General features: G+C 37.7%; 1 protein-coding gene across 1 annotated transcript in view; it reads left to right on the top strand.

The window, feature by feature from the left end:
• rsh (Rap GTPase activating protein radish) overlaps nucleotides 1-16,078 on the top strand; it is a 666,322-nt gene that overhangs the window by 647,424 nt on the left and 2,820 nt on the right. The window contains exon 15 of the mRNA XM_083113954.1: nucleotides 6,359-6,595. Coding sequence (XP_082970080.1) covers nucleotides 6,359-6,595 — 237 coding nt within the window. The remainder of the gene's footprint in view (nucleotides 1-6,358; nucleotides 6,596-16,078) is intronic.

Here is a 16,078-nt window from a genome sequence, read left to right as displayed (position 1 = left end):
CGTAATCAAAGTTTACAATTTTCATGTCAATGTGTCTCGTGAAGATAGAAGATGGATTAAATGCTTACTATTCTATTTGCATTTATCGTTGAAAATTGGAGGATTTGCATTGTAGAAAACCAATATTTTACCACCATCTAAGCAGAGCCATCTATTGAGGAAATGAAACTACACATTTTATTGTGAAATATTGCTATTTTCTGAAATAAACTAGACGTGATGGGTAAAAATAATTTCATTTTTGTAATCAGCATGCTGACATTATTCAGAGACAACAGTCATCTGCAAGTCATCCAAACCCATGCAGGCTGGTGTTAATAGCCTGACTTATCTGTTGGTTCTGCATAATATTAATAAGCACATTAATAGTGGAGAATGTGAATATAGTGTCGTAGAAAATCCTGCTTTTTTGTTTACATTTATAAGTGCACAGCATCTGGAGAATTTTTTTTTGCACATAGAAATTGTATGGCAAATCCACCTTAAAATGAAAATTTTTATGTGGTTTATGAAGATTATGTTGTAATACTTTAGTATTATATGGACTACCTCATTTGTCTACGTGATGAGAAATGCATGCGAGGTTAGGTTAGGCCTGTTAGGTTACATTCCATTAGCATAAATGCAATGAAAAATTATTATTTAGGATGTATTTATGCTAATGGAACCTAACCTAAACATGTTAGCATTCCTCGTCACATAGACAAATGAGGTAGTCCATATAATACTAAAGTACCTATGTTGTTTATGAACTACAGTGCATTTCTAAAGTCCTCGAACTCTGACTTTAAAAATTCATTGTTGAGCAACAATGCAATTTTTTTAGAAACTGTTGCTTGTGATCATTTGTTTGTGTTGTTGGAACATACAAATCAACACTAGACAACAATGAACAACGATGCATGCACAGTAGGCAGCAAGAGTGAAAGCCAGATGTCCAGTTGAAGATGCGCACGAATTCATCGTCAGCGGATGACCATCAATTTTCACATAAGACTTTCTTGTGGATGCATGAGGATTTTCCGTAGCCCATATCTGAGCATTCTGACTATTCACGTATCCACACAAATGGAACCAGGCCTCATCACTGAAAAATGTTTTGTTCAGTTTGTTGACCACATTGTTCTGCGTAAATCTGTTGAACCACTGACAATAATTTCTGCGTTTCTCGAAATCCAACGGGCGTAGCTCTTGAACTACTCGCACCTTGTATGCTCGGAACTTCAGATGTTTTGCAGCAATGTGACAAGATTTTCCTACCTCTTGTGAAAGCTGCCTCAGAGATTTCCTAGGGGAGTTCTGCAATTTTTCACCAACATTCACAAGAAAGTCTTCTGTGAAAATTGATGGTCGTCCGCTCCTTGGCTTATCTGCAATGTTTCTTGTTTCGATAAACCTTTTTATTAAATCATACACTGTTGTCTTTCCAGGTGAAGGAGCGTTGGGATATCTCCTATGAAAGATCTCTATACAGCGTTCGTATGATTTAACTTGAAAGCAAGCTTCCAAAATAGCAACCCTCTGCTCCCGTGTGAGACTCATGGTGAACTGAATTTGTGCGCATTTTCAACTGGACATCTGGCTTTCATTCTTGCTGCCTACTGCGCATGCATCGTTGTTCATTGTCGGCTAGTTTTGATTTGTATGTTCCAACAACACCAACAAACAATCACAAGCAACAGTTTCTAAAAAAAATTGCTTGGTTGATCAACAATTAATTGTTAAAGTCTGAGTTCGGGGACTTTAGAAACGCACTGTATTTTCTTTTGTTTTTTTTTTATTAGGGAAATGTGTTATGGTGAAATAATGTACCTCTGTTATCTTAGCCTGAAGGCTAGACACAAGTGATTGTAGCCCCCAACACGTTTGATGCCAATTGTAAGTTTACGTAATTTGTGAGTGTAGAATGAAATTTGCTTTGAAAGAGGACCTGTAATTTTAATTGAAAAACACAAGGTTCAAAAGCAAAAATCACGACAATTAACATGCCTGAAAAAAAATGGACTGGAAATGTCAGGGAATTTCACCAACTTCACAACTATACATGCGGAACAAGAGTAAAGTGTAGTTAGACTTGACTTCAGTTTGCTGGGAATAATCAGTTTTTGGACAAGGGATAAATGTACTAATGATTGAATGAATGATTAAATTCCTGTACGCTGATGTACAACATACACTAAAATATTAATATGCATTGTCTATAAAGGCAAACAACTAGCCAACTGCCTTAGAATAATAATTAGGATATTGTCTGCTGTTTTCACACGAAACCTTAACAGTGTCCAGAGTTTTTCATCTTTATGATTAGGATCTTATGAAAGTTTGAAATGCCGGCCCCCGTGGCAGAGTGGTTGTTAGCACATCACGCTGCGATGCCAGGGGTCCCGGGTTTGAATCCTGGCCAGGGTATGGCTGTTTGTGAGTGTCCATTCATCAATTTCATCATATCATAACTCATCCCCATTTGCGCAAATTAGCCAAACGTGGCACAAAGGTGAATTAAAATAAAGATAGTCAATGAGCAAGTTCGAAATGGCAGTTCATGTTGAACACAAAATCAAAAGTATTAATGAATCATAATTATTGGTTATTTCTAGGGCTGAGCCGATAACCAATTTGAACTGATACCGATACTCTTACCTTACCGATTCCCACCGATACCGATACTTGAAAATTGCAATAATTAAAATTTGGTCAAAATATTGATTAACACTATAACGACTGCTACAATGACTATACGTTATTGTCGGATCGGGTCTATTCGACCCGGGGAAATATTATACATTTTTTTCAGGCGTTCAAATTTTCTAATTGATATCAATGACTGAAAATAATGTTTCAGGTTATTTATTAATGACATTTAACCATTTACATGTTTCTAATATGTAACATGATTTACAAAAGAAATGTAAACATTGAATAACATATGTTATAAAGAAACCCTTGAGTTTTGATTGTAATAGTTTTCTTACATTTGGAACATTTTTATCATACGTCCAGTTATCAGTAATGATTTGTAAGAATTTACATATTTTTATTATCTACTTTTTGTCAAGAATAACTTACAACTTCAATTAACATGTGTTATATACAGGGAGTCCATAAAGTCCTGCAAAAAACTAAAACTCTATAACTTTTTAGCTGTTGCGTTTAACAATACACATTTTTTGGGTGAGAAGGGTGGAAGTTTAAAGTTTTGTTCTGGCCACACTGCTTAGTGACGCTTGCACTGGTAATGACGTGATCATGTGACTTAAGATGGCGTCCATCCAGGAAAAGGCACAGTGTGTTCTGTGGTTTGCAGAGTTAAAATCTTGTGTTTCAGTGCACAGAAAGTTCCAGAAAACATATGGGAAAGCACCCCCAGCAAATTCAAGTATCAAGAGATGGTATGAAAAGTTCAAGGCAACGAGAAGTGTGTCAGATTTGCCACGCAGTGGAAGGACAGGATCGAGTGACGATGTGATTCAGTCAGTGCAGGACAGCGTGCATCGGAGTCCAATGAAATCGCTGAAACGAAGATCACTGGAACTGGGAATATCGAAGTCAACATTACACATGATCGTACGCAAGAAGGTGAAGGCCTGGCCCTACAAGTTCGGCAGTTTCTTAACGAACAATTTCAAGGTAGATGGATTGGCTGAAGAGGGCCCACACCTTGGCCTGCAAGATCACCAGACTTGTCTCCTTGCGATTATTGGTTGTGGGGACATGTAAAGACCGAGGAGTATTCACAGAAACCAGCTAATCTGGATTACCTAAAAGAAAAAAAATAAGAGATGTGATTCTGAATATCCTTGGAGAGCGCCGTCAGCACGCAATTTTCGGTTTCACGAAAAGACTGCAACAGTGTTTGGACGAGAATGGTGCACAATTGGAGGTTTGGCGATGAACCTAACAAGCAGGAAATAAACTTTGAACCTTGCTGTATGTACACACAAAATATTTGGTTAATAAACTTAATAGTTTTCAAGTTATAGAGTTTTAGTTTTTTGCAGGAATTTATGGACTCCCTGTAGAACACGTGAATGCTGAGTACAAACGTTTGCATACATTTCGAGCACACTGTCCTTGTTTTCAGATCGATTTTTGATTGACAAATATAACACCTCCTTCTGGATTGCTTCTGTACACCTTGCTCTTCATTTGAACACCCGTTGGTTTGCTCGTCCATTACTAGTTTGCCACTGAGCTCCTTTCCCAGGTACTGCAAGAACCTTCTACGTCTACCCGATTTAGCTCCCAATTCTTACGGATGTACTGTTTGGTACAAAACAAATGCATTTAGTGCACTGAAGTCGATCATGTCATGAAATATAACCATTGTCCATCTCCGAGGTTTTCGTTTCACACTGTAGTTTCGCACCATTTGGTCAACACCAAATTTTGTTTTATTGTAAGTAATTATAACATCAGGCTTTTGCTGTGCTGTGGAAGCGTCGATTTTCGGCTGTTCATGGAACTTAGAAAGTAGAATCACCACCTTGTTCTTCTTGGGGCAATATGATGCTATCATCAGATCATCTTGAAATCCAAACAAAGTGGAGCAACACACTCGCTGCTTTGTGGCAGTAAACTCTGGCAGCAGCTCTCTGTTATTTCGCATCGTGCCGACCAGAGTAAGTTTCTTGGCAAGTAGATCCCTTGCAAGAAATACACTGGTGAAGAAATTATCGCACGTGATGTTTCTTCCACTACCTTCGATTTCCTTCACTAAGTCCTTCACTACTCTCTCTACTTGATTTTTCTCCCTATTAACTCCAGCTTCCTTTCCTTTGTAGATTTGAGCCTTCAAAACAGAAGCTGTTTGAGAATCACAAATCAGCCACAGCTTGATTCCGTATTTAGCAGATTTCGACGGCATGCACTGTATAAAAGGGCATTGCTATCTAAAATTGACCAGTTGTTCATATACAGTCATGATGCCATCAGGAATGTACGTTTCTCGGAGGTAAACAGTCCAAGTCTCGAATACATCTCTTATAGGCTCGAGCTTACCTGGAGACGAGACACGAGACCTAAGCTTTCGTGTATTTGGTACGCGAGCCATTGTATTTCTTCAATTATACACAAGAACTCGTGAGAACGAACAAATTCGTCGTCCAAACTACACAGATGCTCTGCACCAAACAAAGTGTGCATGCAGATTCGTTCAGAAAGTTCTGGAAAATTGCGGCACCTGTGTTTTGAAACCAACAAACTGAAATAACCAACAATAGTTATGCAGACTATTGTCGACAACCAAAAAGAAACATTTTCTGCAGTATCCGTCTGCAACTTAGGTTATTTGCTTTTGCTGGGTAAACTGAACAGGCAAAGGGTACTGTATAGAATTTCAATTGATTTATTTATTTTATTTTACTTCGCGGTTTGTGCCTCTTGGCTAATTTGCGAAGATGGGGATCAGTGATGAAATTGATGAATGGACATTTACAAAGAAAATTGCCGAGGGGGATTCGAACCCGGGACCATTGACATCACAGTGCGATGTGCTAACCACTCAGCCAAGGGGACCAGGAATACGCTTTTCAAGGTTGTGACTATCCTTGAAAAGTTACAGAGGCAAAGAGGGATATTTCTGCAGTAGAAAAATAGACCTATATTTTTAAAAATTAAAATCGGGCCTAAATGACCCGTCCGTCTGCAACGCGAGTAATACATTTTCTGACCAAACATAAAAAATAACCAAAGATTACAATAAATGATTTCAAAGGCCTTCGAAATTGACGAAAAGTCACGGAAGGAGAACACATTAATTTGCAGCATTAAAAAATTAGACAGGTATAAAAATTGAAACCGGGCCTAAAAGACCCGTCCGTCGTTACAGTGTTAATATTGGTATGTTAATATTATTCTCCAATTATTTTCATGACTTTACCAAGAAATTTGCTTTAGAATATTCAAGTATTACGTCAGAGTATTAAAATAGATGATATGTAATCAAAATTACAGTTTTTTGTGCAAAATAAAGTTTGAATTCTGTATAATTTCAAGGATAATTAGACTGCAAAAATGTTGTGTGGCATTTTTGCGAACCCTATGAAAGACGAATGTGTCGGAACAGTATCAACTGGTATTAGCAGATGAAATCCAACCGATACTTTCCGATACCGACGTTACAGGTATCGGCTGTTACATTGGCATCGGCTCAGCCCTAGTTATTTCTCTTGTTAATGTAGGTTTTATTTCACAATTGAAAAGCCAGAAACCTAATTTCTCCAGTGTAATATGAAACATATTCGAGTCCCCTCTGTACGTGTTCCAAATTTCAAGTTTTCAGTTTAAACTAATCTGAGCACATTTTCTCGTTCAATGATATCTTTCACATGTACATGCTCAAGCGTTATTTCTTTTCCAGTTGTTCCAGAATCAGGACTTTCTAAATCTTTCCGAGTCAATGGTGCAAATGATCATGTGTCGAAATTTAGAAATCCCAGAAATCCGAAAGTTTGAAGCAATGTTAATGTGGGCGAGGCATAGGATAAAAACAAAAACCTCGAGCAAAGTGGACGCAAAAGTCGAATTCCGCTGCATCATGGAGAGGCTTGCACGTGACTTAAAGCTATACAGAATAACACCACAGGAACTTATAAAGGTAAATTGTAAATTAAAAAATAAATGCATTTTGCATCTATATTGTAAATTGCAGCTGATGCTACTTCTACTATGGCACTCTATTTGCACAAATTATTTGTTCTTGTTAGCAAATTAAGAAACTTTGGTTTTTGTACTTAATATTTGTCAGTTTTGTTCTGCACGTACCCCAAATAACTAACCATGAAATTTTATACAGAATAATGGTTTTCATATTAATTAATTTTATCGCATTCATCCTATGCTAAAACATGTTCATATATGATAGTTTATTCTTAGTTTGTTTTGAATCAATCTGTCACTGCTGTTCTTTTTTCTTTGTTATAGAATTAGAATGATTTAGTTAGTTGTTAGAGGTTATTTATTTAATATAGTGACAACCCCTGATAGGTCTTTCAAATCAAATCGTAGGACTTATATTAAAGATACAGAGATGAACTCGCCAAGGCATCAAAAAACACTTTGAACAAAGGTATCTTTCACCCGATGCTTCTTTTTCAGAATTGATTTCTTCAATGGATTCAATGGTATTAAACTGTTTAAAAAGCGTATATCTATTACGGCATGATAAAAAAAAAACTAAAAAAAGAGGATGAAGGTTGGTTATAAAGTTTGGTTTAATTGAGCCATATGGAACTTCTGAGTTAGAACTCACTTTCTTAATTTATTTAATTCCTGCCCTGAAGAGAGGTAACACTCAAGTTACATAAGGCAGACACACACACATGTATTGGTGTATATATTCCATGAACTTTTTTTATGTTTTGAATCACGATGAGAAGTCTAAAATCTGATATTTGTTCATAAGCGTATTATACAAATCACATATTCTTCTTAATGGACTATTCTTATATTTCTGAGTTTTGGGTATTAATAAGTTTGGACAGTGTAAATTATTTTTACTCATAATGATTTGCAGTGGCTGAAGAAATAACTGTTGTGTAATATACAAAAAGTAAAAGTAAAGTGTTCCCCTGTGCATAGCATCACGCCATGAAGGCATATAGGGGGTGTGGGGGTAACGCCCCACACTTTCTTGATCCGGTCGTGAGTGGGGGTGATGTGATCAGCATCACGCCCCTGACCGCCTTTACCCCCCAGGGTTTCCCCCAGGTACCCATGTTATTCGATGCTGGGTGGGCGCCGGGGCCGCTTCCATCGTTAGAAAAGTTCCCGGATTTGAACCAGCCGGGGATCGACAGTATAGTTTTATGTAAGTATAACTGATATAGAATATTCATCCTATTACATTTCAGTTTCTGAAATTTTTTTTTGTTGTTATGGCTTACTATGTTTTACAAAATATAAATATCTCAAGAATTTCCTCCGTATTCTCTCCATGGTATTTTCATATGATTTGTACGTTAGTGACCATGTAATGGAGACATATTCAAGCTCACTTCTCACACTGTTGTACAGAGTTGTGGTACAATTTATACTTCTTTAGTATTTCTTAAAAAAAAAACACAATTAATTCATGTGTGTTATTAGCATGACCATAAATATGCTGTTGTGCATGTGTGTGTGTGCGAAATTTACAGAAAGTCTACATTTAGGCTAATGCCTAATTTTCTGACCATTTATCTTGACAATGGAACCAGGAAATTAATGTATTTACAATGTTAATTACAAATCTGATTAAGATATCATTAATGTTAGAAATATTGTTCTTTTTTCACAATGTAATTGTCTTTATTATTCACAAGGATTCATGTTATAATTAACAAATGATCTTAATACTAACACTATAGTGAAAGGTCATACAAATTTCTTTTACTGAAAGTCCCTCGGACTCACTTTTGTATTCTAACTCATTGGATGGTAACATCAGATCAATGGTTGATACAAATATGTTCATTATTGAAGATTAGGCACACACAGGAGATGTACTACGTAGAAATTTTCAGCGAAAAATGCAGGCTCAACCAGGAATTGAACCCTGGTCTCTGGCATACTATGCCATTGCTCTAACCACTGAGCTACCGAGCTGGTCTGGCCTTGCCTGATTTTTCGCTATTGCTGTTTTACCTGTGTTGAATCGTCTCTGCCAGTGTGACTGCAACGGGGCCAAGCAACGTCGAAGTCTACTGTGTTTTAAAGGCAACAGATCACGTTGTGGTAGCACTGGCAGAGACAATGCCATGCAAGTAAAACAGCGATAGCAAAAAATCAGGCGAGGCCAGGCCGGCTCAGTAGCTCAGTGGTTACAGCTATATGCCAGAGAGGGTTCGAGTCCTGGTCAAGCCTGCATATTTCTCTGAAAATTTCTGCATAAATATGTTCATGTTAATATCAATAGCTGATATTGACTCAAGTACAACTGAATTTAGCCAGTTCGGTCGCCAAGCATGTTATGTTGCTGACTTTCGATCTCACCACCTAAGCTGAAGTACCAAGACCAGCCTTGGCATGGGTGTTCTTTGTGAGTGTTCCTTCGTCAATTTCATTTAATCATCATTCATCCTTGTCATCACGATTAGCCAAAAGTGACAGGAAAGCAAAGCTAAGTAACAAAAATAAAAAATTGAAAAAATATACAACGGAATTACTTTCTTTCCTTAATACAGCAATGCCTTTTTTAACAGTTTATTACAAGTAAACATTTTTACCCAGTGAAGAAATCAGTCCAAAATTTGAACCACAGCAGTTTGGTTAAATGTGCAGAAAAGTGGGAATCAACTACTGCATAGCTGTAATCCAAAATGTCGATGCAAGCAGACTTGCAGGGTAAAACTGCAAATATTTCAAATTCGATTCATATTGTAATGGGTTTGATCTTTACATTTCATGATTTTTTTAAAAAAAAAAATATATATTAAATAATGCATGCTGGATTTGCTTACTTTTTTTTGTTTCTTTTTATCTTTTCTTTGTTCGTTTTGCCTCTGAGTTGATTCTTTTCCTTTTCTAGTTTGGAATGTTACCTTTCACATCTAAAACCACCAAACGTAAACGCCAACGTCGTAGGTCTTTGTCCCATTAAATACTTTTTCCTTCTGCTCTGAACTTGCTGGCATTTTCTTCTCTCATGGGTGTTCAACACACAAAAATCCAAAACTCTATTGGCTATTTTGAGGATGTGGATGTTGCAAAAATCAAATGCAAGCCAGGTACTCTTTCTTGCATTTATTTTTGTAGTAACTATTTTTTTTAATCATCCTGTACTGTATAGTTTCCTTGCTTTTTATTTAAAAAGGTGCTTCTTTTTCAAGCCACTTGTCAGCAACAAATTGAAAACCAGAAAAAAATCACTTGTACATTGTTTTGTCTTCCAAAGTTTTGGACCAAGCTCGATTCTTCTTTAGGGATGGGAGAAAATAATGTGTGGGGAAAGGGTTAAAGCATGATTAAAAATTTTTAAAAACTTTCTCCTTGTCATGTGGCTAAAGTGATCAGCTAGTCTTTCCAGCTACCTCAGAAATATACCAGCTTCGAAGGACTGGCTGACTGTTTCAGCAACGTGATAAGGATGGTAACTTCATCGCCTTGTAATCAAGGGATTCCAGGTTTGATACCCATTGGAGGCATATAGTTGTTCAGACCATTTTATCCCATTTCATGTACTTTACACTATTATTAACGTTACACTTACTAACCTGTTCTCTCTAACTTTAAGATCTTAAAATTAATAATTGTAGATCTAACACAATAACATTTTAACCCTACTAACACTTTTATATGTAAACCAATTATTTTTCTGGTCTCTGAATAAACATTGGTCCTTTTTCTGGTATGATATTAAATCATACCATCATGTAAAGAAAAAAGAAAAAAAACAAATAAAGGATAAAGAACAAAGATAAACGGGGGAATTCAGTAAATATTTTGTGTAACTTGCATTCCGGTATAATTTAAGGCACCGGGACAAAGCGCATACCTCCGAATGTATGCGGGTGGTGGAGGGTATTTTTCGGTGGTTCTCCCTTTATTTATTTATAGTTGTTGGGATCTCATTTGAACTGTAGGCCCAGTCCCGATTAGCCTTTCTGTGCATAAAGTGGACTTAAAAACAAAAACTAAATTCAAACATAATAAGGACAACATGTTTTTTAAATATATTTTAGCCATGTTTTAATCCTTCACCCTGAAGAAGGACCAAGCTCGGTTTGAAAATTCGGAAGCAAGAGAAGTCACATGTCATTTTATCTTGTTATTAACATGCTTTTTATGTTTTTCATTCTATTTAATTCTTTATTCCCTTCTTTCTTCTGTCTGTTGGAACTTTTCCTTTAAAACACTGGAGACATCAGCAGTGCATAGTTTTCCCCCAGCATAGAGCTGTAGTTAAGAGTATTATTAATATTAAGTTCATGTGTACAATTCACAGTTGAAGCACAGAAATTACGAAGAGACTACGATAAGAATTTTTACAAACCTACTTGCAAATTCTTACGTAATATGTTTATTGGGATAGACATGAATATTTTTGAAATTGTTTAACCTAATTTATCGAAGCAGTTTTGTTCAAATTCAGTAACACTAAACCAAATAAACAAAATGCCTTATTGTTGCACATTTGGCTCTCCAAATCCGTTACCATATAACAAATTGACTTGATATGTAAAGCACCTGAACCCAATTTGGCCTATTTCCTGTTTCCAAGTACTTACAAGGTTAATTCAACAGATGACCCAAGTGTGTCATTGAGACTGTCCGAATGACGTAATTGAACCTGTTGGGTTTACCTATAGTGCAGTAACTGGAGGACAAAGAAGCAAAATAGCTGAACATCGTGATTGTGTTGATGATCTAATATTTAATATGGAAGTTATTACTTACTGCATCTTCCAAGTGTTAGGTGCTTATATCTCTAGTACATATTATGGTAGCTCATAATTTGTACTTTACAACAATGTACTTAGTTTAGACTTTAATGTAAAGTCCTGTTTTTAACGAAGGGAAAAAGAGCGCTATGTAAGGTGCATTCAATATGGCCTACATAGTAATATATCGTGAAAGGCATGCCCAAATGTGACATTTGTTGCTTCTATGTTCACGTAGATTGAGTACCCAATATGGTCTAAATGTTACTTTTTAACAAAATCTTCACTGCACCCACTGGTGTATAGTGAAGGAAATCTCTCACCAATAAGCGGAGTGGTTACTTCTCTCACCCGAAGGTGAAGTGGGCTCATTGCTGGAGAAAAAGTTAGCATGATGGGTAGTTGGTTTGCACATCCGCAGACGTTCTAGTGTAGGTGTAATAGGCACCCGAGGAATATGGTAAAGTTAATTGGCACCCAACAACACTAGTGTGAACGGTTATCCTAAATATTAGTGGTTGATGAAAGATAAAGAGGAAAAGAAAAACGAAATCTTCTAAATTTCACGTAAGTAATTTTAAACCGCGTTTACCGCAACCATCATGAAAAACGAAAAGATTGAGGAAGAAAAACAGCGGAAGACAGAAATGGCAGCAGCAGAGAAAGCTAGATAGAAATATATTTATTGATGTTACTTGATGGATGGAGTCGTTGAACACACACTCCAATAAATATCTCAGGGCTTACTGGGATAAGGAAAGGTTACACCAGCTTTACATATATTTGTTTATTCCGAACCCAGTCTCCTCATCTAAGGTTTTATTACCTCTGCTTCGCAAGTTCATACCAGACACTTCCTTTCCATTTTGGTACACCGTCTATGGTTTCTCTCTCTTAAAAAACTGACCTGGAAGAAAAGTTGCACTCCGCCTACAGGCGAGAGAGGTTGAAGTTTTTAAGAGAGATCTTATCGTGAGCAGACCTGAAAGCCAACTCCAGAAAATCTGCTGCATGGCCGGTTATATAGCTTCAGTTCAGAGTAGCGCCTCTAGTGCTGTTCACATGAACTAGGTGGAACCGTGCTAGAGCTTGAATCGATTCTACTGTGTTTTCAATATTTCTCACCCTCTCCTCATGAAGTTCACTATTCTTTTCTCTCACAGCTAAAGGCTGGGCCAGCTCCAAGTAAGAACCGATTTGTTTATTAATTTCACTTTGTCAAGCCATTAAAGGTTCTATCTTTCTTTGGACAGCTTCACTAACATGCTCATCTAACTTCCCAGTTATTTTGCCAATTTGTTGTGATCTAGAATTCAGAATCTCTAGTTGTCCAGATAGAGACTGTAACTCTTCTCCACACTTTATATCTTCCTCATCCTTCTCTTGGTTTCTCGTCTCTTCTTGAATTTCCACCAAGCTGCGAATCATTTCCAAGTCTTCTTGTCTTCTACCTTCTGATTCCTTTTTCCCAATTTCTCTTTTCTTTCAAATTCTCACTTCTCAAGTTCTCTTTTCTCTTCAAATTCTTGCTTGTCAAGTTCTCTTTTCTCTTCAAATTCTCGTTTCTCAAGTTATCTTTTCTCTTCAAATTCTTGCTTGTCAAGTTCTCTTTTCTCTTCAAATTCTCGCTTCTCAAGTTCTCTCTTCTCTTCAAATTCTCGCTTCTCAAGTTCTCTTTTCTCTTCTTGAATCTGTATTAGAGTTTTAAGTTCTTGCAGCTCTTGCTTTCTTTCCTCTTTATCCTTCATCAACCACTCTAGTAAACCTTGAGCTGCTGGAGTTTGAGCAGAGAAACTAGGCTCAGGATCTGAGGCTATGGCAGGCATTGACAAACACGACCGACACAAAAGTTCACCTTCAGTTACATTAGTGATCTCTTTACCTTCACAGTGCCAATGGAAATTTTTATGACACTGGCTACACTGCAATGAGTCTTTTCGCTCTCCCTGGTTCCTACAGCAAGCAAATTCAGACTCTACATCGATTGTTTTTGTACGAGGGACGTTCTGAAAGTAAGTTTCGTCATTGTGAATCTTTATTACAAACAGAAGAATACAATGTCATAACAAAATACAATCTTTTGGCTATTTTTCCACATAGTCGTCACAGACATTGATACATTTGTGGTACCGTGAAATCAATTTAAAAAAAGCCCGACCCTGTGGCCGAGTGGTTAGCACATCGTGCTGCGACGCCAAGGGTCCCGGGTTCGAATCCCGGTCGGGCTTGGTTGTTTGTGAATGTCCATTCATCAATTTCATCACTCATCCCCATCTTCGCAAATTAGCCAAGAGGCACAAAACACGAAGTAAAATAAACTAAATCAATCAATCAATCAATCAATTTAAAAAATCCTCCTGGTAAAAATCTGTGCCCAGTGATTTAAGGAAGTTCTTCACAGCCTGTTGCACCTCTTCGTTGCTTCCGAATTGACGTCCCGACAGTACTGACTTCAACGCAGGAAAAAGGTGGAAGTCTGATGAGGCAAGGTCGGGGCTGTAGGCCGGGTGATTCAATCTCTCCCATCTCAGATGACAAATGTGTTCTGTAGTGACCCTTGCTGTGTGGGGTATTGCATCCAAGAACAAAACCCCTCGATTCAAGAGCCCTGGTCACTTCGCGTCGAATTGCGGACTTCAGTTTGCTTTGTGTGTTGCATAACGCACGACAGCATGCACTTCCATTTGTGACCACGTTTCCAGCACACGTCTTTCTGCCATACTAGTTTGCACTTAAATGAGCTCGGGCATGTCGGTCTGCTGCTTATTTCTATTCTTCGGCACTCTGCGCATGCGTCATCGCTCCTCTGCTCTCGCTCCTCCCGTCGTGAATTCAGGAAAGATGGTCTTTTGTTCTGGCAATGTATTTTCTCACTTTGTAATACAGCTTCCCTGTGAAAAAAAATAACGAAACTTACTTTCGGAATGTCCCTCGTAGATCTGCTTCAGAGATTCTTCCCTGATTTATCACTGTCCATGTTTTCACATAAGTTCATCACTTTTACTTTCACAGTCCTTTAATAATCCTCACTTTATAAGGGGCAAATTACTTTGCAAGGGAGCTTCCAGCTGTTTAACACAACAACTAATATTTATGATAACCATTCACACTAGTGTTGCACTCGTGAGCAATGTTAACAGTTCTGGAATATTCACTTTGGGCCCCATGGTGTAAGCACCAGTGGAGGAAACCTCACGCAGCAAGCAGAGTGGGTCCTCTCACCCTAAAGTGCAGTTTACGTTTTTTATAATTATTTATCCTTTTACTTTGTCTTGATCGTCACTGCACTTGATGGAATCAATGTCCTTACCTCATGGCGAGCTCTCATGTTTTTTCATCACACAGTCCACACAGCTGTTACTCACTGCTCCTTGTGACAAAAATCCAACTGCATCCCCATCTGGGTACAGACAAATTCACTTTCGTGTAGGCTTTTCGACAACAACTCTGCAAAAACTCCAAAACTGTTTCGTGCCGGTCTTATGTCAACTACCATCATTTCCCTCCATCTTCCTCCGGTGCGTTCATTGTTTCTTCACCGCCACATGCAGTCTCCAAACTCTTCATATCCAAATTCCATCACACTTTCACATGCAAATCATTTAACATCCACTTGTTACTATCTACTACAGGTGCGTGTGTGAAGGTACAATTATCAATTACTTATACCCCACCTTAAGAATTTTAACATTAGAATATTCCCTGAAGACGTAGATATTTTGATGTATTTTTTCCATCCCTTCCGCCTCCGAGTTTCCGAACACGACTGTTCCCTTAAGATTAGTCAAAATGTCCCTCATCGAGTGATAATTAGACTAAAAGTATTCACGTAATTTTGAAAATAAATGTTTGATGGCTGTTAAGTTCCCAATGAATAAACTGAGAGTTCTACAAAAAATTTAATAATATTCACTATTAATTCAACTAGTATTTCTCTCCTTTTTTAGATTAATATAAAGAGCGACCTCTAGCGGTTAAATTTGTATCCCTAGTTTCCGGATCAAGTTATTCCCCTAAGCAGCTGCCCTCTATCGTGAATTTCTCTGAGTTTCGTGTGCGTTCACACCATGGATGAGCAATCTCGATGGGTTAGATCAGTTCTACAACCATCAGAATTTACTGTAGCTGACTTACGTTTTATCAACAAAGGAATTATGACACTAGACCGTCATACTCTCTCGCCAACAAGCGGAGTGGGATCTGTTGCTCGTAAGCAGAGTGGTGACTTCTCTCAGCTGAAGGTGGAGTGGGTTCTCTTGCCCGTAGGCAGTGTCCAACCTCTCTTTCGCTACTTTTCTTCCAGGTCAGTTTTTATGAGAGATCTAATCGTGAGCAGACCTAAAAGCCAACCAAAGAAAATCTGCTGCGCGGCCGGTTATATAGCCTCGGTTCACGCGAACTATGTAGAACCGAGCAAGAGCAGGCAATGCCATCTCTACGGCAGTAGATTGAATTACGTGCTCAAGGCACAAACAATAAATACATATTATAATATTAAACGTGTGCTTAACGTTAATATACAATTATAAGATAAATATTACAAATTCTTTGCGGCTACGCAGGGCCTGATTAACATTACAACTCAGCATAATATGGTAACACAGAGCACCTGACCTTATTATCAATAGATCATAACACCATTTACAATGAATGGTTAACACGAATAACGTTGACAGAATTAGCACTTAACATGAAATAATACACTCAGAAACTAAATAATT

Source organism: Lepisma saccharinum, chromosome 28 (assembly GCF_977018435.1).
Source record: "Lepisma saccharinum chromosome 28, izLepSacc3.1, whole genome shotgun sequence".
In the NCBI taxonomy this organism is placed as follows: domain Eukaryota; kingdom Metazoa; phylum Arthropoda; class Insecta; order Zygentoma; family Lepismatidae; genus Lepisma; species Lepisma saccharinum.
The sequence above is the reverse complement of the archived record's forward strand: the minus strand, read 5'-3'. Positions and strand labels throughout refer to the sequence as shown.